At 40.9% G+C, this 26050-nt stretch overlaps 1 protein-coding gene across 1 annotated transcript in view; it reads right to left on the bottom strand.

Moving 5' to 3' along the window:
- RNF24 (ring finger protein 24) overlaps positions 1-26050 on the bottom strand; it is a 106114-nt gene that overhangs the window by 28898 nt on the left and 51166 nt on the right. The window contains exon 2 of the mRNA XM_043986663.1: positions 4071-4220. Within this exon, the coding sequence (XP_043842598.1) occupies positions 4071-4213 (143 nt within the window). The 5' untranslated portion in view covers positions 4214-4220. The remainder of the gene's footprint in view (positions 1-4070; positions 4221-26050) is intronic.

Raw genomic sequence — 26050 nt, 5'->3', positions numbered from 1 at the left:
CTTTATTAGTAGTTTCGGTTTTAAACATTAAATTGGCAAATTGCCTGTGATCTACACAGTGCCATTTATAATATCTATTGCTTCATACTACAGTGGTCCTGACAGTATTTCTTAATATTTAAATCGTCACAAAATCACAGAATTTCCAAGCTTGAAGGAACCTCAGAAGCCACCTGGCCCAAACCATCCCTGAAAAAAAGATTCTCCGTTACAATGCATTCAACAAACATCTACTCTTTGCTGGAAGGCTGCTAAGAAAAGGGGCCCAGGCCCCTCCAGGAAGCTGGTCTTACGGTCAGCAAGTCTGCCTCCATTTGCCTCTTTACAAAGTGAGCCCCTCAGAAGCCAAATCAACAAGGCTGATCCTTCCTCTGCATAAAGGCCCTTTGAATTCTTGAAGACAGCTATCATGTCATCCTTCTCTTTTCCAAGATCAGTCTCCCCAGTCCCTATAATGATCCTTACATTGTAGGCCTCAAAGCCCTTCAGTATTCGGACTCCTCAGACGAATGGTGGTGCCCTTTTCAGAAACGGGAAAGTGAAGAGGAAGGATGGGGCTTAGAAATAACACTGGTTTGGGACATGATGAGTCTGGGATGCCTGTGGGCCACTCTGGTGAGATGGGGACTGGAGCTCCGGAGAAGGGGCTGAGGAGCAGCTAGGACAGAGCTGATGATCCAGCCAAGGTGGCTGAGAAGGGCAGGTCGTGAAAGCCCAGGGAGGGGAGAAGGTAAAGAAGAAGGGGAAGATCAGTGATGCCAAATGCTGCAGAGACATCGAGAAGCCTGAGGACTGGATTTAGCCAAGAAGGGATCACTGGGGACCTGGGAAGGAGGAGGGGGAGAAGTGAACGGGACGGGGAGGAGGTGGGGAAACAGAGGACAACTGTCCCCTTACATCATGTTGGCCCTGTCACCTCTTGATGAACTGTTGCAATCGACTCCTATCTGGTCTCCCCATCTCAAGTCTTTCCCTATTCCAGATCCAACCTCCTAATTGACAAAATGACTTTCCTAAAAGGTAAAGGTCTGTGGTGCGAGGACTGGCGCGACAGACAGATGCTGACTAGAGCTGGACGCGGCCCGGCTCGCCATTAGCAGCACGTGCCTGACGCGGCTCTCCTCCCTAAAGGTGGCCTTGGGCTTTGGGTGAGTTTTATATGGAATATAGACTAAGCTTAGACTTAAGACTATTTGTTTTATATTTCTACTTTCCTATCCCTCTAATCACACAATAAAAGCTCTAAGTAGAGACCAGAGGCTTCTTCCACTTACTAGTCTGGGAGATAAATTAAGGGAAGGGTTAAAGAGGGGAGATTAATGCTCTAGTATCCAATTTTAAATCTCACAGGTCTGACCCCTAATCCCCCTCCTCCTCCTCCTCCTCCCCCACTGAATAAATTCCTGTCATTAGTTCACTTGTTTCAGTCATGTCTGACTCTGTGACCCCATTTGGGAGAAAATCCAAACTGCTTGGCCTGGCATTTTTCATCCCCTGGCCTCTTCCTCTCTTTCATCTCCTTAGACGTTATTCCCTCCCATGAACTTTACAGTTCTGTTTATGGGCCTACGTGGTGCTCCTCACATGTGATGCTCCTCACACGTGATGCTCTGTTGCTCGTCGCTCATTCTGTCTTTTCTTGATGACTCCTAATCCTGTTCTTCTGGTGACCCCCCCCCCCAGCTCTTCCCCAGGCCGTTACGCCTCCGTCGGCTCTCCTCTCCAACCTCCTGGTAAAACAGAGGGTTATACTCTACACCATCTTTCATCCATCATCCCATAGTTCATCATGCCTTGCCAAGCTCCACCCCTGGATGACTCCCACCATCCACTGCCTTTGCTCCTATTTGCTCACTGGCAAGGGTGGTAAGATTATTGGAATTTGGCTGACTCATTGGGAGAGGCCACACCTGGCCTGCTGAGGTCAGAAGGAGAAACCCCGCTCCATAGGCAGTTTTTGAAGGATCTCCCTTTTTGGGGGAGGAAGATTAAATGCTCGCTGAGGGGAGATCGCAGCGCTTCCTTCCAGAGTTATCTCTCCTCCTGTGGTGTGAGCAGCAGCAGCAGCAGCAGCAGCAGCAGCAGCAGCAGCAGCAGCAGCAGCAAACGAGTCCTTCAAACCTGGCTGTAAGCTGTTCTTTCCATTGAAGCTGCAGGTTCCAGGTGGTGAGTTAAAATACAAACTCTGATCTTTGGAATTAGCTGAACTGGAAGCGAATTTGGGGATTGTATAGACTTAGGGTTAGAGCTAGGAGGATTATAGGTATTCCTTTTCCCCTATTCCCTTGTCTTTGATTTTATTAATTTCACCTTTGCTGTTTACTTTATTCCCATTAATAAAATCTGATTCATTTGTGGAAAAGAGACTGTTAGGCTCCTTTCTTATTGGTCTGGGAGAAATATCTAAAAAGGCAGTTCAGAGGGGAGGGAGCTTTGAACCTAGAGGTCTCTCATTATTTCCAGGACCCCAGTATTCCAGGACCCCAGTATTCCAGCCACTTAATTAACTCTCCATATAGTAAATTTGGCCCCCACACAAGTGAAGATGGAGAAAACCAAGAAACTGTGTGGACTGGGTTCACCACAAGATTTTATCTGTACGTATCACTCCAGAATGAGGGGCCAGAGCCTGGAAAAACCTGCAGATCTTTTTCAAACTGCTTTCCAACCACCCCTCCCCTCTCTTGTACTTCTGAAGTTGATTTCTCCAACCTGAGTGAAAGACTTATCCCTATTACATTTTAATGGATTCAGGCCGATGGTCTAGACTTGTCAAGATGTTATTGCAGAAAGACCTTACCGCCCAGTGTGTTAGTGATCCCTCCCCGCTTCATGACGTCTGCACTGCTGGGAACCAAATTGATTTGAGGTCTTGTCCACATACAACTTCTCTGTGTCTTGCAGTTTTCAGAAACACTGCTTTGCAATAAACTCAATTACAACCTATTTGTGAACTAAACTAAAGCAGCCTGGAAAAAACAAGAGTTCTACCAAGAAATAGGTTTTAAAACACAAAGGATCTCTCTTCTCTCAGCACAACTACAGTTAACTGGCAAATATGACAAAGTTACATCTATGGTCAAAGCCTAAAAATTCATGTAGAGAGGGGTTTACGTACATCAGAACTTCAGAGAACAACTAATACTTCACTACACACAGCTCCTGCATTTCTAACCAAGTATTTCTTTGATTTTCTCCGTACGGTAGGAAATCACTGTTACCAGAAAAGCCCAAATCGCACCATGGATTCTTTGGTTTTGAACCATCAGGGAGAGTTGCTCAGCCCTGAGAAGGACCCACAATAACCCACTGACTTAGAATAAGTTATTATAAAAGCAATTTTTATAGCGATTTTTCTCCATTCTAAGCTATGATTTAAACACATTAAATTAATATTAATTGTATGGTTGTTTAAAAACACATGACTCATTTTCTACTCCTAATACAAAAAGTTCTTCTCACTCATTATGCTTTAATGATATCATATATTCTCACTCTTAGATTTGAAAATCAGGACTCATTTTTCATTTTAAGCCAGGGCACCAGGGTGAAACAACTGAATGGAATTCAAAATGAGACATAACTAATTTGTAGCTGGTGCTGCAGAAAGAACAATGTACACGTGGCACCCAGTAACTTCTTATTGGAGAGAGATCCACTGAAAACACCTAAACTGTCAGGCAAGAAATAAAAACAAATGTTTTAGGGAAAAGAAGCTTGATTTTTGAGGTATGCTGTAGAGTATCAGAAGTTCTTCTTTTTTGACAATATTCTACATTCCTGAGCAGTGATTCTGTATAATTCTCAATTATCATATCATGACTGTAAGTCATTTGAAACTTATGGAAATGGATCTCTCTGTATCTAACAGGAATAATATAAAAAAGACTATTTAATCCTTCAATTCAACAATTGCTAGATGGAAAAGAGTAATACATATGAGTGACCAAATATCAATTCTAAAAGTGTATGATTTCTCCCTACAAAAAGTTTTCACTTAGAGAATATATTTATTTTATTGCTTAAAATAGGCTGAAATTCCATAGAAAGAAATGACAAAGTTGATTTACCTGATTAAGTAGCAACAGAAGAGTAAACTGAGTATGAAGACAAAAATCGCAGTGCCAAAAACCACAATGTATATGTTGAGAGGCAGATTCTGGAACCCGATGTTAGGCATTCTGAAGCTGTAATGCTGGAAGTCGGAGCTCATGGATATGCTATAGGGAAAAGAAAAAGGAAGGAGGTTAACAACAGTATGTGAAGGAGAGGACAAAAATCAAGGGGTGTTATTTCTGTAAGGAAGATTAAAGAAGAGAAGTGAGCAAAGGACTCTTTTTAGGCATCTCTGTAGTAACAGATTGATAACATCATGGATTCTAGGCTGAGCAGGGGGCGGGTTCTTGTGGGGAGGAGAGGGAGAGAAGAAGGGGAGGGAGACTATAATGCATCAGGAATTGAGAGTAAATAAATTTATTTACGGAGAGTAAAGAAATAGGAAGGTTCACTGACAAATTTATCTTATCTCCAGAGACCTTTTGTCTTCTTTTTGGTAGCTTACTATGAATGAATGAAGGAAGGAAGGAATGATGAACCCCTGCTCCTTTCCCATGGCCCACTCAGCGGGTCCACCTTGGCTACACACAATGATCTTGCCATCACCCACAAGCATTCTACTTCCCACTTCATGAACTCTTGAGATTCCTTTTTCTGATCACAGAACTTTTATCTTTGTCTTTCCCTCCACCCTATGACCCCAACTTCTGTTCTTCATCCTCCCAGTGATCTCCGCTCCTTCTGTCCCTCAGTTATTCCCCAGGACACCATCCTTGGCACTGGTCACATTTTCCTCCCTTCCCTATGCTGGCTCCTTGGCGAGCCAGTCCGACTGTGCACCATTCTCTGTACTCAAGCTCCTCGCCCCCTTCTCTCATCTCATCACCAATCATTTCTGGCCATGCCTCAACCCTGGACTTTTCCCACCATATGCTACTTTTGCTTCTACTCATTTGCTGCTGAATGGAGCTGTTCCATTTTAAAAGGGCAATCCTTGAACATATTCCTGATTGATGCATTATCCCACTCACCACTGTGGCGCTTCCAAACTTCTTCATACCTCCTCCAACTTCTTGAAGCATCCCTTCTTCCAACCCTCTCAGCAGAAGACCTTGCCTCATATTTTACTGAAAAAAACTGAGACCATCCCTCCTTTTCCCTCTTCATCTCACATCACTTAAATGCTCTTTGCTCCCATCTTTTCCTTTAACTCTTTTTACCTTAAGAGATGGTCCTTCTCCTTGCCAAAGCAAACTGCTCTATAAATGCACAAGTGATTCCATTCCATCTGACTTCTCCAGGAGATTGCCCCATCTTGCATCCTCCTTTTTACTAATCTTAATTTTCTCCTAATTGATTCATTATCCCACTCACCACTGTGGCTGTGGCTCTTTCCAAACTTCTTCATCCTTCCTCAAACTTAATAAACACTGCTAATTCAAAAATGGTTCAGAGATGTAAATATAGCTCAAAGCTGTAGGAAGGGGGTGAAGTTGTTTCATTAGATTGCAAATGGTTTTCCCAATGAGATTAATCTATAAAAGTTGAAACCTCCCATAGATTTAGTGACTCAGAGATTTAGTAGCATCATGAAAGTACCCAGGCCTAAAATATAGTTGGCAAATGGTTGAAATTCAGATTTTTTGAATGAATTGTCAGCAGCTTCTAGTCTTGCCACTTTCTTATAAGCCTTTGCTTAAAGGTTATACTCTTTGTCCCATAGACATACATGCTCTGTACTGCAATGCTGTTTCAACTCTTTGAACTTCTAATAGAAGCAGTTTCAAAATTTTTAATTGTTCTGTTGTTGGAAATATTAGCTATAATTTACTCTTATATAGTTATATAGTACCTTCTATCCAATCAGAATGAACAATTCACATTTGTATATCAACTAAAATTTTTTTCCTCATATGAATATTTTATTATTTACCAGTTACATGTAGAGATAGTTTTCGACACTTGTTTGTTTTTTTTTAAGATTTCTAGTTTCAAATTTTTCTCCCTCCCTCCCCAAGACAGCAAGTAATCTGATATAGGTTATATATGTACAATCACATTAAACATATTTCTGCATTAGGCATGTAATGAGAGAAGAATCAGAGCACAAAGGAAAAACCTCAAAAAAGAAAAACAACAACAAAAACAATAGAAATAGTATGGTTCGATCTGCATCGAGATTCAAATGTATGTCAATTTTAGATTGACCAAATGATTTCCCTAGAACAACCTTGTAGGATATGGAAGCACAAAACATTGTTATCTTCATTTTACAGATGGGGAAACTGACATCATGGAAATGACCCACAAGTCACACATCAGGTACATGTTTGAAGTCAGCCTAGAGCTAAGGTCTCTTGACTCCATGTCCAGAGATCTTTCCCCTTTGTTATACTGCTGCTTAGGGAAATTTACAAAGATCTCAAAGCACTTATATCATCTAAGTTCATGACGGATATTTGGGATAAAAGTGCAGAACACATTAACCGTCAGGGAGGAGAGGTATCAAGAAAGCACCTCATGGCCCTTGATGAGTCCCTTCATCTCCTCCTGTACAATTCACGACCACTCATCATTCCTACGCTCTGATCCCTTCCCTCAGTATTTGAATCAGAGGTGGGTCCTCTTGCCAAGGCTAAACCCTCTTCTGGTGGTCTTGGAATAGTAATCTAGTGTTTGGTAAACCTAAAGATCCAAGTTTTTTTGGGTAAGAACTTATCATTTGACAAAAATTTTTGGAAAAAGTGGAAAGCAATTTGGCAGAAACTAGGCATAGACCAACATGGATAAATGATTTTGATATAAAAAGTGTATCATAAGTTAATTAGGAGAACATGGGAAAATACACCTGTCAGATCTATGGATAAAGGAAGAGTTTGACCAAATATTGAAAAGGAAATCAGCTTTTTTTTTATTCCTTTGATTTGTTTTTAGTTTGTCATTGTCAAGGGCACCACCATCCTCCCAGACAACCTAATTCACAACCTAGGTGTCAGTCTAGCCTCCTCACTCACATTCCCTCCACTATCCCATGTGGTGCCAAGTGCTCTCTATCCACTGGACCACCTCGCTGTCAGAAGAAATGTTTTTAACACTTCATTTCTTTTTTTTTTTTACATTACATTTTTTCCGTTACATGTAAAGATAGTTCTCAACTTTTGTTTATACAAGCTTTACCATTTCAGATTTTTCTCCCTCCCCCCTCCCCTAGACAGCAGATAATCTGATATAGGTTATATCTATATATCTCTATATCATATCCATATCCATATAGATATATATATATATACACATAATAACATTAATCCTATTTCTGCATTAATCCTGTTACAAGAGAAAAAATCAGAGCAGTGATGCAAAACCTCAAAATAGAAAAAAAAAACAATAGCACCCAAAATAAAAGAAATAGTATGGTTCAATCAGCATCTATACTCCACAGTTCTTTTTTTTTCCCTGGATTTGGAGATCCTCTTCCGTCATGAGTTCCCTGGAACTCTTCTGTACCATTGCATTGGTGAGAAGAATCTAGTCCATCACAGTAGGTCAAAACACTTCATTTCTAATCTCCCATTACTTGCACCAGTCCAGAATTGCCTGGATCAGAGGACTACTGATCAACTTTGGCATCTGACATATGATAGTTCCCCTCTTAAAACTGGAAGAAAATTTGAACAAAATGACAGCCGAAACACTTTAAATTTTTACCAGTCTTGGCTCAGTTGGTACAAATTTATCACCAAATACAGCATTTCCCCTTTTCCCTTTTTTTCTTTTTCTTTTCTCTTTTTTTTTTGCAGAGCAATTGGAGTTGTGAGTTGCCCAGAGTCACACAGCTAGTAAGTGTCAAGTGTCTGAGGCTGAATTTGAACTCAGGTACTCTTTTTGTTGTTGTTATTGTTGTTTTTGTTTGGTTGTTTGGTTGGTTGGGTTTTTTTGCAGGGCAATGGGGGTTAAGTGACTTGCCCAGGGTCACACAGCTAGTAAGTGTCAAGTGTCTGAGGCCGCATTTGAACTCAGGTCCTCCTGAATCCAGGGCCTGTGCTTTATCCACTGTGCCACCTAGCTGCCCTGTTTCCCCTTTTCTTTAGCTTCCTATCCTCAGATCTGAATGGGAAGGTAGGGAGAGAAAGCTAGTAAGCCACTGTAACAGACTTCTATCACGCCTACAGCCAACACCAGAAAATGAGGCTGTATAAAATTACACCACACATTCTCAACTTCCATGACTGTTTTAGCACTCTCACAGTCCTCTGAACTAGCCTTTACCGTGGTTCAAACTAGTACCTCTGCTTAATGGCAACATAATGTTCTCCTTTAAACAGATGCTGCTTACGAACAATTTTTAAAAAATCCTTTTCAAAAACGTTAGGCTTGAGCCAGCCATAACCAGCCACTGGTGAATAGTCAAGGAGGAACAGACAAAGGAGTAGAGGCATTGTGGCTTATGGGGTCAGTAAGTCTGGGCTGCAGTCCTAGCTTGGCCACTCCATAGGCAGGTCCCAGTCTTCTCCACAGTCACAAATGGGGGGCAGTAGAAAGGCAGATGCCTTGGCTTCTAAGGACCACTTCTGACACTCAACAAGTGTGACCTCTGGCAAACTCTTACCTTCTTAGGCCTCAATTTCCTTATCCATAAAACAGGCAAAGATAGACTCTCGGGTGTCTTCCAGACCTAACATTTGGGATTCTGGGAAAACCTTGCCCTACTTTACCCCGAAGGGCTGTTATGGCGAAGAGATGGGACATCAGATGAGGGCAGAGAGAATGTTCACTTTGTCTTCATCTCTTCAGCATTGGGTGAAGTGCCCGACATGTTGTTGTTCAGTTATTTCAGTCATGTCCAACTCTCTGTGACCCCATTTAGGTTTTGGTTTTTTCTTGGCAAAGATATTGGAGTGATTTATCATTTCTTTTTCCATTTCATTTTACAGATGAAGAACTGAGGCAAACAAGGTTAAGTGATTTGCCCAGGGTCACACAGCTAGTAAGTGTCTGAGGCCAGATTTAAACTCAGAAAGATGAGCCTTCCTGATTCCAGGTCCAGCACTCTATCCACTGTACCAACCTGACACATAGTAGGCACTTAATAAATGCTTTCTGGTTGATGAAATTCCGAGAAGCTTGGGAAGACATGAATTAATGCAGGACAAAATAAGCAAAACTAAGTCAATTCAAGTCAACAAGCACTCATTAGGCATCTTCTCTGTGCTAGGCACTTGGTAAGCACTAGGAATAGGATTACATGCAGAAAGACAGTCCCTGTCCATTTTTTTTTTTTTTTTTTAGTGAGGCAATTGGGGTTAGGTGACTTGCCCAAGGTCACACAGCTAGTAAGTGTGTGTTAAGTGTCTGAGGCCGGATTTGAACTCAGGTCCTCCTGACTCCAGGGCGGGTGCTCTATCCACTGCGCCACCTAGCTGCCCCGTCCCTGTCCATTTTAAGTGGAGAGGACCACATACAAAAGGGAGCTGAAAAGCAGAAGTTGGGTAGGGGAAGAGGAAGGTTCTCATTTTGGGGATGTTGTGGAGAAAGTCAGGGAGAGGCAGGAGTGCAGCCTGGAAAGGAACAAAGCCATGGCTGACCTGGTGGCCCTCATTAAAATGAAGGGTCTGAAGGGAACCAGCCTAGGAGAGGGCAAGGCCCAAGGTATGCATTTCCATCACATGAAACAAGAAAACAAGTTACATGCTGACCACAATAATACAAAGGGTTAAAAGATTTGAAAGGTATCAAAACTCTGATCAATGTTGTGATTAAAACTGACTTGAGAAGACTGATAATCAAGGCCACTCCGCTAAGCAGTAGTGGACTATGGGCGCAGAATGAAACACATATTGTCAGATATGGTTCTTTCAAAAATTATACTCCTTTGTCAAAAGAAGGATTTCTTTGGAGGAGGGAGGCATTTACAATGAACAACAGTATAAGAAAAGCAACAATAAATCACTTCTTTTTTAAAAAGGAACAGAGCATACAAAGAATAACATAGTTTTTAGACCATCTAGAAATATTAACTTGACTTTGAGTACACTAAATATGTGATCTTTGTCTAATGACCAATCTATTTTCTTTCTTTCTTTCTTTCTTTCTTTCTTTCTTTCTTTCTTTCTTTCTTTCTTTCTTTCTTTCCTTTTTTTTTGCAGGGCAATTGGGGTTAAGTGACTTGCCCAGGGTCATACAGCTAGTAAGTGTTAAGTGTCTGAGGCCAGAATTGAACTCAGGTCCTCCTGAATCCAGGGCTAGTGTTCTATCTACTGCACCACCTAGCTGCCCCTGACCAATCTATTTTCAAATCCCCTAAGAGGTTTCCCTCTCCTTTACTCCGAGGCCCTGAAATCAAGTTTTCTCAAATCAACCTTGGATATTGAGTTCACGATATAGGTCACAATATAGTCCTAAGGGCTCACACAACAGACCCTTCCTCTCCAGAACCTGGGCCCTATGCACCGTGTTCCTCAGCCTCCTACAAATGCCTCTCACCTTAAAGACCTAGCCTAGGACAGAGATGTATTTGTCAGATAAAGTAAGAGAGTGGAAAACAACAACAGAGACAATGATTATGACAGTATAAGTCGAGTTAGTAGTAAGACGCAATGAAATTCTGGGCAGATATAATGTTTCTTTCACTTTTTTTTTTTTTTTTAGTGAGGCAATTGGGGTTAAGTGACTTGCCCAGGGTCACACAGCTAGTAAGTGTTAAGTGTCTGAGGCCGGATTTGAACCCAGGTACTCCTGACTCCAGGGCCGGTGCTCTATCCACTGCGCCATCTAGCTGCCCCATAAAGTTTTATTTTATTTTTTGTGAGGCAATGGGGGTTAAGTGACTTACCCAGAGTCACACAGCTAGTAAGTGTTAAGTGTCTGAGGCCAGATTTGAAATTGGGTCCTTCTGAGTCCAGGGCTGGTGCTTTATCCACTGCACTACCTAGCAGCCCCCAGATATAATGTTAATATCAAATTATTTGAGTTTAAGGTGCTGGCTTATGGGGTAAAAAAGATTTATGCAAAGATGTGAGTGAGGTTTTGATCCTCACTGTTGAAAGGCTAAGCGGAACAGAAACATTGTGATCCATTCAGGTCTATAAAGGCCATTATGATTTAAAGCTAGAAACGCGGCTGTATGGGGCAAAGTAACTGCAAACTAGATTATAGCAGCAACATCCATGTGTTTATAATATCTTTGCTACCACACCATTCATATGGTTCGCCCATGCAAGATGGATAGTCTAACTGTTATGCAGAATAGGCTGCTTCTCTAGCATTTTGTTGGCCAGAATGCTAACCTGGTATTTATAAAGTCTAGTGATAATTAATGTTCATATGTTAATCCTGCAGCACCTTCTTCAACCATCAAGGCAATTATCCTGACTATGGCTCTAACTTAGAGCTGGGATTCTTATTATGCTCTGATTCTTTGAAATTGGTCATAGTAATGTTTTATTTGATAGCTGTGTAAAACAGAGTATCTGATTCATGAAAGCCCTGTATTCTATAGCCAGCCCTGGTAACAGAAAATTTCCTGTAACAGTAAGTGGTTTGGCTTCCTGCTTGTTTATGGCTCATCTTTGTTTATCTTGGCTCTAGGCTCAGTGTTGGTAGAAGGGAAGGCTCAAAAACAGAAAGGCAGGGTTAGGAGACTAGTCTACCAGGAGAATGCTGTGCATGGAGCTCATCTAGCTTTTATTATTATCATTATCATCATTATTATTATTATCATTTTGCCTTTTTTGCTTTTAAATTTTTTTTGTTTTTTGCTTTTATTCTTTTTTTGTTTTGTTTTGTTTTTTGGTTGGGCAATGAGGGTTAAGTGACTTGCCCAGGGTCACACAGCTAGTAAGTGTCAAGTGTCTGAGTCTGGATTTGAACTCAGGTCCTCCTGACTCCAGGGCTGGTGCTCTATCCACTGCGCCACCTAGCTGCCCCCTGCTTTTATTATTTTTAAAGCATTATTGGCACATTTGGTTTCAATACACTTTCCTACAAAATAATGCATCTACAAAGTTTGTTGTTGACTCATTTCAGTGTGTCCAATTCTCCATGACCCCATATGGGGTTTTCTTGGCAAAGACACTGGAGTGGTTTGCCATTTCTTTCCTTTCTTTTTTGTGCGGGGCAATGAGGGTTAAGTAACTTGCCCAGGGTCACACAGCTAGTAAGTGTTAAGTGTCCGAGGCTGGATTTGAACTCAGGTCCTCCTGACTCCAGGGCTGGTGCTCTATCCACTGCGCCACCTAGCTGCCCCTATACTCCTATTCATATTCCTTCCATATTAAAAATCTGAGGATTCGACAAAGTTATTTATCCCTCTTATTATGTCTTCTTATATTATGTCAAGGAATCTTGCAGAAGCTCTTAAATAGTCAAATCCTGTGGGAGCTTATATTTTCTGTATCTTTCAGTTAATTGTGACTATAAAGATGTGGTTTGTAATTGAAAATTATTTGTGGAAGCTTGACTTCTTTACCTTCTCATATTTTCATCAAGAAATATCTTTGGGGGCGGCTAGGTGGCGCAGTGGATAAAGCACCAGCCCTGGATTCAGGAGTTCCTGAGTTCAAATCTGGCCTCAGACACTTGACACTTACTGGCTGTGTGACCTTGGGCAAGTCACTTAACCCCCATTGCCCCGCAAAAAGAAAAAAAAAGAAATATCTTTGATACATTTGCAGATCATCCTTAAAGGTTTATGAAAAAGGATATACTAACAGGTTCTGTCAGCCTTGATTATGCTTCCTAGTTAAAAAAGAGGAGTATGTTTTAGAGGGGGGAGAGGGCCTGGGGGAAAGAAGGAAGTTAAGGATAAGTGATCTGTAAAGAAAACAATGATAAAGAGCATCAATAAAATTTTTAAACACACAAAAGAGAACAGAAAGACGCTCTACGGGAAATACAGACAAGCAAGACAGCTTTGGACCCAGTGAGACAAATTAATTACACACTTTTAAAAAAAGAACTAATTGTACATAATGCAGATTCATGATTTTACCCTTTTCTGCTTACTGTATATAGAGATATTCATATTTGCTAGTGTTCATCAAGTTCATCATAACAAAAAATATATAACATACACACACACACAAATGTAAGAAAACTGACGTGTGTTAGTGTCCTTTTTTTTGCTTAACATTTTTCTTTTGGTCTGAACCTGTGATTTCATTGGAATGACATGATTCCCTCTACACATACAGATCCGCGACCATGCTGTAGCTTGTTTTAGAGACTAGCTTGGGGCATGGAGATTATCCGACTTGTCCAGGCCACACAAGTCACTGTGGGTCTGAGATCACACACGAGGTCACCAGGCTTTCCTGATGCCAGGTTGGGCTTCTATCCAACCATCCCACATCACCTGTTTTGGTTTTTTTTAAGTTTTTTATATATTTTTTGGTAGCTTCCCCTCTAAGGCATCTGGAAAACCAAGCCACCGATGCTCTCAGAAATGCACTCTGGCACTGGCCTCCTCCACGTATGCTCATATTGCTCCAAATGCTATTTCTGTCTTCATTTTTCATTAGAGTCATTTCTATGTCCTTGTGCAATACAGTGGCGCCCGATAAATGTGTAAACTACTAGGTACATAAAGATTATGAGTTGGCCAGTTTGGGAATTGTTTTGCTTAACAATACATTTTTTTAACAGGTTTTGTTTTTCTTGCTTACTCAATGGAGGAAGAAGGTGAAATTGGAGGAAAGAGAATACAGATTTGAAAAGAAAATACAATAAATAAATCCCTCCAAAATTTGAAAATATTTTTAAAAAATATAAAAAAAGATTAGGAGAAGGGGCAACTAGGTGGCACAGTGGTTAAAGCACCGGCTATGGAGTCAGGAGGACCTTAGTTCAAATCCAGCCTCAGACACTTGACACAGCTGTGTGACCCTGGATAAGTCACTTAACCTTCATTGCCCCACAAACAAAACAAAAAAAAAGAAAAAAAAAGATTAGGAGAAAAGGTAGACAAGTTATGCCTACACAGAATTTATAGGCCTTTTTAAATGGAAGAAAAAGAACAAAAATAATGATTTATACGATTTCTTTTCTGATAGTAAAAATAACAAATTATATAAATGAATGAGAAAATCAGAATGACTGGTCATGAATGTAAAACACAGTAATGAGAAGATGGGGTGGTGGCTGAGGGGCAGAAATGGGAATTCACTGTGCTTGTAAATTACAATTACTGTGAAGCTGGTAGAACTTTTTTCTATTTAATGATGAAAAGAGAATTATAAATGCGTGTCTTTCTATAGTTTAGATAGGTGGATAAAGAAAGCGTTTACTATGTTCCCAACACTAGGCTAAACTCCAGGGTTATAAATATGCCCAAGCAGAAGTCCCTACCCTCTACACTACAGAAGAGGGAGCTGGAAGGACGGGCCCCCATCAGGCAATTATTTAGAGGAGAATGAAATGTGGAAGACGTCTGGAGATGGTCTCTGCTGAAGTGAAGCATGGGACTTGAATCTTAAAACTGTGGTCATGGTAGGGAGTCATTAATTGAAGAATGGGGGCTCATAATGGAAGTTTGGGGGAATGGCAGGCAACTGAGGAAAACTGAGGGCAAAAATGGCTGCATTTAAAAACAAAAACAAGCCTACAGTTTCCTTCTAAAAGATTAAAAAACAACACAGGTAGAATGTTGTCATCTTTTGGCCCTGTCTGGTCATAGTCCCGCTTGCTATCAAGGCAGAGTAAACGACTAGAGAGACTAGCTGAAAAGGCCAGAGAGATCATTTATTACAACTTCCTCATCTGACATAGAGGATCAGGCCCAGGGTGGTAAAGACGACCCACAACCACCAAGTTAATAATCTCGGACTCAAATCCACATCTCCTGATACCTAGTGTTCTGTCACCCCCACTGTGCCTCTCAATTTGAAGGCAAGAACATGGAACACTTTAATCACACCCTCCCCCACATACCCAACCCTCATTGAGCATCAATCAAGAAGTACTGAAGTGTTTACTGGGCTAAGTGCCCCATACAGAGAAAAGGGGAGAAATGGTCTCTATTCTGAAGGCACCTGATTCAAATGGGGGATTCAATATGTAAATCAGAGTATTCAAGTACAGAGTAGATGGGAGGTAACTTCAGAGGAGACAGCACATATTTACTTGAACATCACTTTTTTGGGGGGGGGGGCAGGGCAATGAGGGTTAAGTGACTTGCCCAGGATCACACAGCTGGTAAATGTCAAGTGTCTGAGGCCACATTTGAACTCAGGTCCTCCTGAATCCAGGGCTGGTGCTTTCTCCATTTGGCCACTTAGCTGCCCACCTTGAACATTTTGATAATCTGGATGCCCACTGAAATGGAGTGCATTAAAATAAGAAAAACTCCATATTCAAATAGCGCCTTGTTTCTGTTTTAAGCTGCTAGTCTTTCTTGAACACCCCATAAATCCCCAGGGAACAGGCTTCTCAATAATCCAGGCTATTCACTGTAACGCTTGGATTTTAGGATTGTCAGAGGACATTTCAAATAATAATACAGAGCAGAAAGATGATGACATACTTCACAGAGGCATTTCCTCTTGTTAATTAAGGGTGGGCAAGGGAACTTTTTTTTTTTGGTGGAGCAATGAGGGTTAAGTGACTTGTCCAGGGTCACACAGCTAGTAAGTTTCAAGTATCTGAGGCCGGATTTGAACTCAGGTCCTCCTGAATCCAGGGCCAGTGTTTTATCCACTGTGCCACCTAGCTGTTTTAAATGGTGTGAAATGTAACTTGCTTACTCAGAGCTAGCAAATTAGAACACCACAATGAATGGGGGGGGGGGGCGGTGGGAGGGAGGAAGAGTCTGCCTATTCCTTCTATATATTATTATTATTATTATTTTGTTTTTGTTTTTTGCAGTGCAATTGGGGCTAAGTGACTTGCCCAGGGTCATACAGCTAGTAAGTGTCAAGTATCTGAAGCCGGATTTGAACTCAGGTCCTCCTGAATCCAGGGCCAGTGTTCTATCCACTGCACCACCTAGCTGACCCTCCCCTATATATTATTTTTTTTAATTAAAATTTTTTTTTTCTGGGCAATAAGGGTTAAGTGACTTGTCCAGGGTCACACAGCTAGTAAGTGTCAAGTGTCTTAGGCCGCATTTGAACTCAGGTACTCCTGAATCCAGGGCTGGTATTTTATCCACTGCGCCACCTAGCTGCTCTCCCCTATATATTATTAAAGAGGAAAAGGTCCTTTGTAGGAAATACCAAAATCCAGAACTGTACTTTATTTAACTTATCCTATTCAATCATACAAGTAATAACTTTCACATTTTCAATACACATTGGGGAAAGAACTGCTTAATAATGGGGTAGCAAAGGTGAGTAAAAGCATTAATCTTTTCCCCAAGCTTATTAAACTAAAATTCTTCTCTAAACTATGAGAGGATACCATGATGAAAATTACATAAGAAAATTAATTTATTACCGAATCAGAATTAAGAAGCTTTCTGGAAGAGACCTAATATCCAATTGGAGTCTGCAGAATGGATCATATATAACCAGACCAATCTATCTTCAGGGACAACTGCCTGAAAACTATGTTCCTTTTTCAATAAATTTGAGCCCAGTTTCAGTCATGTATATTTCTAAAAATGAGTAATTCCTGCAAAATAATTCAAGTTTTTATTTTAAATTGTACCCCTTGAAACAAGGATGTGGGACAAATTTACCTTCTTAAAATGTGTAGATAATTAAATGATCTTAAGATGCTCCCACAAAGCAGACATTTTGCTTTGCCAGCAAGTTACAGTCCCATCTTAAAAAAAAAAATGGGTCTTACTCTATGATGTGAACTCAAGAGATGTACTCTATCTAAATAGGAAGAGCTGTAAATTTCAAAGAGGCAATTCTTTTCTGAGAAATCCCTCAAGATGAAAGTCATTTTAGGAATCCACAGGGAGTAATAATAACTCCTTTATTATAAAAGATAAACCATAACTATGGTGTTGTAAAGCACATCATTGGAGTATACCTTATAAATCCTACCTTCAAATACTGTGTATTTATTTGATGGAGCAAAAATAAAATCTAACAATTCACACACTGTCTAATTTGAACATTCCAGTTTTTGGAGACTGACACGGGGCTTAGGATAAATCAGAAGTTTCTCCTGAGAAGCAAAACCAAAGATGACCAGATAACAGGACAGACATATTGAGGAATGAAAGGACTATTAAAGTTCAGACTGACCAACCAGATATCAGGACTGACACACCTAAGAAGCACAGGGAAATAAAATTCTGTAACAGCAAAGTCAATTAGGCGTGGCTACTACCTGAGCTAGGAGACTGAGATAACTCGAGGTCAGGACTATCACTTCCAAAAAATTCCCCTTGACTCTCAGGAATATGCAAAGCATCCAAGCTTTCCCCAGCCCACCTCAAAAGGGAACCTTCCAGTTTTCAAGTGGATACGCCTTCTATTCTCTAGAAAAACTTTTGCCTTCCCTCTGTGGGAGGAGGAGAATGTTTCTAAGCCCTCCTGCCTGAGGGGTGAAGTCTTTGATTTACCTCACGGTCACTTTCTCTTAGCGCCCAATAAAAGACCACTTTAATTCCACCTGGACTGTGTGTGAGAATGTAATTCTTTACTGAGGAATACCTATGGGCTCCCTCCCAACTCTCCCCCATGACTGGCAATTGCTTGCCGTATCAGATGTGTTTCTATGTCAAACTATCTAGTGGTTGTGGCTGTTGTTCAGTTGTTTCAGTGTGTCCAATTCTTCATGACCCCATTTGGGGTTTTCTTGGCAAAAGATACTGGAGTGGTTTGTCATTTCCTTCTCTAGCTCATTTTCTAGATGAGGAAATTGAGGCAAACAGGTTTACTTGACTTGCCTAGGGTCACACAGCCGGTAAGTGTCTGAGGCTGGATTTGAACTCAGATCTTCCTTACTCTGGGCCCAACACTCTATCCACTGCACCACCCAGCTGACCCTGCTATTGATTTTACTCACTTTTCTGGCAATTGCAGACTGTGTGAAATACATTCATACTACAAGACCAAGTTTTATTACACCAAATACCATCATAACAAAAATCACTAACAATGTTCTTAACCTTAAGCAGAAAGAGCACTTACTTCCAAACCAACAAAAGTTCCTTGTGCCAGTTTCTTAAATTTTGTTGTATTAAGAATTGATTTATAACAAAGGGAAGGGAGGGGAATAAGCACCTATCATGCTCCAGGCATTGTGTCCTTTTTTACAAATATTATCTCATCCGATTGTCACAACAACCCTGAAATGTATGAGGTATTATTATTCCCATTTTACAGTTAAGGAAACTGAGGCAGACAGCAGTTGAATAGCTTGCCCAGGGTCACACAGCTAGTAAGTGTCTGAGGCAGGATTTGAACTCAGATCTTTCTGACTCCATGTCTAGTGCTCTGTCTACTGCATCACCCAGCTGCCTCTAAATAAAAACTACAAACCCACACTGTGTAAACTGAAGGCTAATATTTCAGGTCAACACAATTAACCTAAGTTACTAGAACTACGGAGAGTAGCCAAACATAGTTGTAATGCCTTGAGCAAACAGAGTACGACCAGTTGAAGGAATGGTGACTACTGGGATATGTCCTCTCTGACAGTTTCTCTCAGAGTCATCCCACCATCTTCCTGGTTACCTAGGGTTGAGGCATTAGAGTTACTTCTGACATCTTCACATTTAGTAAAGATCTTCCTTTGTAATCTCCCTCAAAGCCAGATTTTCCTTTTCATTTCCCCAGACTTCCACTGCCTTGTACTTGGACCTAACTCTAAGAACCTCCTAGACTGGCTTCAGCCTCCAGCCTCTTCATGTTCGCTATACTTATGGAAAACCAGACACAGCCACTCGTTCCATGATTTCCCTACTCAAAAGCCTTTGAAGGCTCCCCACGGCTGACAGGACGGCGTCTCAGCTCCATGGCTCAGCATTCACAGTTCTCCACTCTCACCTCCTGTTACTCTGATTCCTTCACTTCAGCCAAACTGATTCGTTCCCTGAATACTCCCTCGTGATGTTTCTTTTCTCACGATGTTCTTCCTACCTAGAACGCCCCTTCTACTCCTTTAAGTCCTATACTTTTTTTCCTTCTTGTAGGTCTAGTTCATGTCACTTTCTTCATGAAACTATTCCCAATTTTTTGTAGCCTTTGGTCATTTTTGAATTTTTACTGTCAGTCAATAAATATTTATCAAGCATCTACTATGCATCAGGTACTGCTCTTGTCCTCAGGGAACTCCCAGTCTAATGGACAAGGAAGCACACAAATAATGGCATACATGTACGTACAGAACAAATCGGAAACAACGGAGGAAGGCAGGAGAATTAGAAGGCATTGGGAAGAGCTTCCTGTAGAAGACAGGAAGCCGGGGGTGGGGATGAGGAGGGAGAGCCTTCTAGGCATGGGGGATGGCCAAAGTCACAGGGATGGGGTGAGGTGTAAGAAGGCTGGAAAAGGCGCATGGCAGGGAAGGTTCTACAAAAGGGTCTGAACACCAAGTAGAGGATTTTATTTTATCCCAAAGGTGATAGGGAGCTACTGGAGCTTTACTGAGGAGAGAGCGACACAGCTGCACCTGTGCATCAGGACAGACGCTTTGGTGGTGGATCGAGGGGGGCTCCAGTGAACGACACGACCTAACTTTTTTCTAGGTTCTATATGCACAATCACATTAAACATATTTCTGCGTTAGTCATGTTGTGAAAGAAGAATCAGAACAAAAGGGGAAAACGTCAAAAACAAAAACAAAGGTAGAAACAGTCTGGTTCACTCTGCATCCAGATGCCACAGTTCTTTTTTCTGGATGTGAAAGCATTTTCCATCATGAGTCCTTTGGAACTATCTTGGACCATTGTATCGCTGAGAAGAGTCAACTCCATCACAGCTGATCATCACACAATGCTGTTGATACTGCATACAATGTTCTCCTGGTTGTGCTCATGTCACTCATCATCAGTTCATCTAAGTCCTTCCAGGTTTCTCTGAAATCCACCTCCTCATCGTTTCTTACAGCACACTAGTATTCCATTACATTCATAGACTGCAACTTATTCGGCCATTTCCTAATGGACGGGCACCCCAATTTCCAATTCTTTGCCTAACTCTTGACAAAGTGGTGATCATTCAAGATGCCGAATGAGAGATACATTTTGAGACATGGACAGTGTGGAAATTTGTCTTTCTTCATTATACGTATTTGCCACAAGAAGTTTCTTTCCCCTTTTATAATGGGGGTGAGGTGGTAAAGAGGGAAAATAAACGCTTGCTAATTGAAAATAAAAGCATTACTAATTCATAGGCTTTTTTCTACAATTTGAATTTTCTTTTCTTTTTCATGTATTTTCTTAATCAACCACCTTTAGTAATACAACCACTATCGTGTGAATGATTGTTGTGTTTGTCCATGAAACTGGGGTCCTTGTATTACAAAGCACAGGAATCACCATGTTCAAATATAAAATGACACATACGTACTGGTTTGAACACCAAAGTTCATTCAACAAGCATTTAGGCAACCAGTCCATCTCGTTCAATATTCTGTCCATGACAATGACCCCACGGGAAGGTTATGGATGACTCTACCTATCAATCTTGAAAAATGAGTGATCTTCCAAAACAGCCTCCTTTCCTTTAGTACTTTACTGTGAATCTATCGTTAAGAAATTCATTTCAATCCTTTTCAAATAATTTACAATTTCAGTTTGCTTTTCTTGATCTTAGTAAGTGGCTCCCCAGTTCCAGTAATTCCTGATTTTACAGACTTCATCTTTCCAAGCTGAAGAGTCCTAGTTTTTGCAGCCTGGACTTATATGACAGCCTCTCCATCCCTTTGTTAATTTTAGGAGCTTTTTTTGGGTCTCTGTCTAACTCCATTATGTCTTTCTTGAAGGGCAACAGCTAAAGAGTGGATCACAGAAAGAGGTCATAGCTTGTTCTGTGCTCTAGATAGGCAGTGTCTTTGCAATTTAAAAATAATATCCAATGCATCTCTATTTACAGTTAAATGATTTTTCTTTTAATATAATCAATTTAAGAGCATTGTTTTATAAGCTGATCCAAGTGAGGAAGCAATTTACCCCCCCCCCCCCCTCCATGAAAGGCAAACACCTTCCCTTTTGGTACTTTTTGAAACTGCAAATATTTATTACATATACATTTATCTTGGGTCTCAGTAAACAAAAAAGGTAAATTGCTGAATTATATTTCAGTTGGTCCCGTTAAATTTTTCTGCCAACCAAAAATAATTTATTCCTCTCCTTAATGGTGGGTTTAGACTCAATGTAGTAAGTATTAAAGGAAAAGAAAAATGGTCACCCAATAGAACTTATTCACAGAAAGATGAACAGAAATAAGAATTTAATACTGAAATTTTTGTAAAGAGACTTTTCATTTTATTTCTGTCTTATACCTTGCTTTAATGTAGGGCTTTTCAACCTGGGGGTCTATGGCCCCCCAAGGAATTTGGGGAAAGATTTCAAGGGGTCTGGAATTTGGATGGGAAAAAATGACATCTTTATTTTCACTATCCTTTGGTTTTCTTTGTAATCTTTTGCATTTTATTTTATGTACTTAAAACATGATTCTGAGAAGGGGTCCATAGGCTTCACCAGATTGTGCCAAAGGGGTTTAGGACACAAAAAAGCCTAAGAACCCTTGCTTTGATGTGACACTAAAGAAAATAAAAGGAATAACAAAAGACATTTGAGTTATAAAAATAACATCTGTATGTAGAACATTCAAGAGCTTATTACTGACTTGGCTCACAGTTAGATCTACTGATTATTCCTTAAACAGGCCCATAAGGTAGACCATCCATTCTAAGATAAAAAAACCCCACAGAAATGTTTTTTCCAAAGTAACAGCACATGGCAAAGAAAATTTGTTCTATATTCTTCTTTCATTTCAGTTTAAAATATCTAATTATTAGGTAGAACAACTACCAGCAACCATCTGGTTTTTATTTAACATAGGAGCTAAAACTGCTCTGGTGTCTATAAAATAACTGAGTTTGTGGAAATCTTATTTTCTATTCGACAGAACTTCACCCTTGATGCTACCTCTGAACAAGATAAAAAATACGGAAGCATTTTTGGGCCCAGGAAGTTTACTTTTAAATTTTGACCAAAAAACCTGAGGAATGAAAATATCTGGTTCAATTCTGATGGACAGAATGAATTCCTCTCTCTTAGATGTCCTATCGAAGGACAAAAACGGGGCAGTGCCTGGTCTCAGGAAACTGATTCTCCTGGGGGTATGCAACATGGCCCTACATTCACAGAAAAATAGAGGAGAGAGCACTGTAAGGAAGGAGGTAGGGGAGGGCTGCATGGAAGAGGCAGCACCTAAACAGAGTCCTGAAGGAAGATGAGCTTCTCCGGGCAGAGGCACGGCAGGAGATGGAGGAGCCTCTCCTCCAGTTTGGCTGCAATGTGCTGTATGACTCCATAGAAGACAATAAGGCTGGGAAGGTAGGCAGGAGCCCACACTATCCATGGGGCGAGGGAGCCATGGGAAGTCTTTGTCAACAGGGGAATGAGGTAGCCAGACCTGATGCCTAGGATGATGGCTTTGGTAGGTATGTGGGAGACACATTGGAAAGGGAAGAGAGGGCAAGGAGGTGAGACCAAATGGGAGGCAACCGGCAAGGTGAGATGTGTTGAGGAGCTGATGAAGGTGCAGCCAGGCAAATGGAAGGAAAGGAGCCTTGACAGGGCTTGGCAACTGATGGGAGTCTGGAGTGACTCAATGTTACAAACCTGAGAGGATGGAGGAGGAAGGAGAGTGATGTCTTAAAAAAAGACAAGGAAATCTGGAAGAGGTAGAGGTTTGGGGAAGGGGAATGATCAATTCAGTTTGGGACATGTTTAACCCAGAGGCCAACAGGGCATTTAGGTGGAGGTATCCAGCAAGCAGCTGGCAACATGGCATAAAGAATGGAACCAGTGTCCTTATGAAGGCAGTATCTATAAAAAAATCAACCTCTCAGGCATTCCCCCCCGCCCCCCACCTCCATGAAGTCTCTACCTTTTATGTTAATGAAACATTGCATCAGTTCTTCATATTCTTTTAGTTGAATCATGACCAGGGACTAGAATTTGTTGTGAGAACCACTGGCATCACCCCATCTTAATCCCGCTCCCTTGGTGTTATGCTTGTATTATCGTTTCATGCGTAACTTTGAAAGATTGGTTTCATTCGTTCTTCTGTGATCTAATGAGAGTAAAACTCAGAATTTTCAGCTTGAAGTAAGCAGGAGGGAAGGCAAAGTGAAGAATGAGTTAGCAGAGAAAAAAGAGAGAGTCTGAACCTCCCTTTCTACCACACTACTGAAGAGCCTCAGGAAATGGCACATAATCTGTATCACAAAGCATCCACCGAAAATCTAGGCTTCTAAATAATTCTGCATCATCTGCCAGAGAAGCCAATTTTTTCTTTCAGAAAATCTATGTGCATTTCTTCTCATAAGAAGGAAACTACAGGGAAGCAAATAGCTCCTTCACATGATATGGCTAAGGACATAACTATCTGTGTGTGTGCTTAGCATTTACCATTACAGGCCATCCGTATCAGGAATGTAACCACATCACTCTCTATCCAGTTAGTAATTCAGTGAAAACCATTAGCCCTTCTTTCGTTTTCCTGGCACTCACTCTATGCTAACAGCTCACTTCCCCTCCTTGGGGCAGGGAAGCAAGAGATCTGGCAGTTAAACACTTTCACTACAAAGCAAACAAGATAAAAATAACCTGTTAGGCGGTTTTGTTTCAGCCACTGAAGCAAGCACTTCTGGATATGTATGGTACTATCTGAACACTCTACTTTGTGAGTGCATTAGTGAGCAGGAAGAACTTCACGGGGGCTTTTTGGAGAAGGTATAAGAGCTCTCCATGACTTGGTCTTGACTTAGCGGTAGAGTCTTCCCTTACTGGGGTTATATCCCTCCAGGAGGATGTCAGCTCCCTCTGGGAGCTGGCTTTGTGTCCCCTGGCCCTTGCACTTACGGTTGTTGAATTGAATCAAGTGACACTTCTTGTTGTTTGTCCTTCATTCTCGAAGAGGACCATGATATCGGGTGTTGTCATGACTTGAACTAATTGTACTTAAGAGAGGGAGGGCTAAAAACATCCCCCAGAAGAGAAAAAGACTTATTTGTTCAAAATATTGATAGCGGCTCTTTTTGTGGTGGCTAAGAATCAGAAATCAAAGGGGTGCCCTTCAGCTGGGGAAGGGCTGAACAAGCTGTGCTGGATGATGGTGATGGAATATTATTCTGCTATAAGAAATGACAAGCAGGATGACTTCAGAAAGGCCTGGAAAGACAGGTATGAAATGATGTACAGTGAGGTGAGCAGAACCAAGAGAACGTTGTGCACAGAGAAAGCAATATTGTTTGATGAAGAACTGGGAATGATTTAACTTTTCTCAACAAAACAATGATCCAAGACACTCCCAAAGGACTATTGATGAAACATACTATCCACCTCTAAAGAAAGAATTGATATTGATGGAACAGACTGAAGCAGGCGATTTTTCACTTTCTTTCATTTTTTCTTTTAATCAAGTTTTGTTGTACAAAATGACCAAAATGGTCATGTTTTACATAATTGTACATGTATAATGCATATCTGATTGCTTGCCACCTCAGGTAAGGGAGAGGGGAGGGAGGGAAGAAGGAATAAAAATTGGAACCCCAAACTATAAAATGTTTATTACATTAAAAAAATGAGAGAGGGAGGGCTGTGCAAGGTCTCCCACCTCACTCTCACCCAGAGTCATCTGGGTCCAGTGGCAAGATATATATCAAGATGACTGGAGATGGCCCCGGATGTTTAAGGCAATTGGGGTTAAGTGACTTGTCCAGGTCACACAGCTAGTAAATGTCTGAGGTGAGATTTGAACTCAGGTCCTCGACTCCAGGGCCAGGCCTCTGACCACTATGTGTAGCAGTTGTAAAATGAGGATAGTGCCAGCCTACCTCATGGGATTATTGAGAGAATCGAATAAGTTAAGATGTGTTTTTGAGAACTGGGAAGCCCTTGATGGATGAGACACATTATTTTTCATGGACTGCAGGAAAACACAAAATTTCAATAGTGAGTCTTTGGAGAATGTGAGTTCCAATTAGGTTGCACCTAGAGGCCGCGTGTCCAGGAGGAGAGAGGTGATCATCCTGTGGAACACAGGCTTGCTCAGAGCACATCTATGACGCTGTGACTGTTGCTGGGCACCACCCCCCAGGGAGGATTGTAAAATCACTGAGAGTAAAGAGAAGCTTTGCTTAAATTATGGAAGTCAAAATAGATAGCCATTAAAAAGGGTCCCCGCATCAAAGGCTAACAAGCAAGAAAATAAGCAACAGACTTCTTGAGACAGAAACCTTATCCTTGCTCTGACAGATTTTTTTTTGACTTAGGAGAAGGAACATGAAAAAGAGTGGGAGACCATTATGTTAATGCTGACCTCATAGTCTAGGCCTGGCAGATGCTAAAGATGGTTGTCTAGGCCAATATAAAGATGCTGATTTAAAAATCTGCTGAATGATTATGCACCAGAGCTGCTTTCTGTAGAAGTGTTAAAGGATTAAAAAAAATAACAACAACTTTAAGGATAAGAACAGAAAAAAAGAAAATGACAAAGCCAGAGGAAACTTATACAATTGCTTTTGATCATTAAAAAAAAAAAGCCCCCCCCCCCCAAACCAAACCAAAACAAACCAAAACAAAAATAAGCCTAAATGGCCTGATGGATCTAGCTTAACAGTTCCTCACCAGTTAATTCCTTCAGTGAGAAAATGCTTCTCAGTTTGGGAAGGAAAAAGTCAGACTTGACTGCATTGGTTTCTCTTAAAAATAGCAAAATGATGTCCAGGATTTTTCAAATAAATGGTTTGTGAGAATTTAAGTACTGACATTAATAGAAATTAACTACACTATTTTTATTGGAGTTTGAGCATTTCTGGGGAGAAATGTGGCAAAGTATAGATTTGGGAAAATGAAATAAGGCCA

Source organism: Dromiciops gliroides, chromosome 2, assembly GCF_019393635.1.
Source record: "Dromiciops gliroides isolate mDroGli1 chromosome 2, mDroGli1.pri, whole genome shotgun sequence".
In the NCBI taxonomy this organism is placed as follows: domain Eukaryota; kingdom Metazoa; phylum Chordata; class Mammalia; order Microbiotheria; family Microbiotheriidae; genus Dromiciops; species Dromiciops gliroides.
The sequence above is the reverse complement of the archived record's forward strand: the minus strand, read 5'-3'. Positions and strand labels throughout refer to the sequence as shown.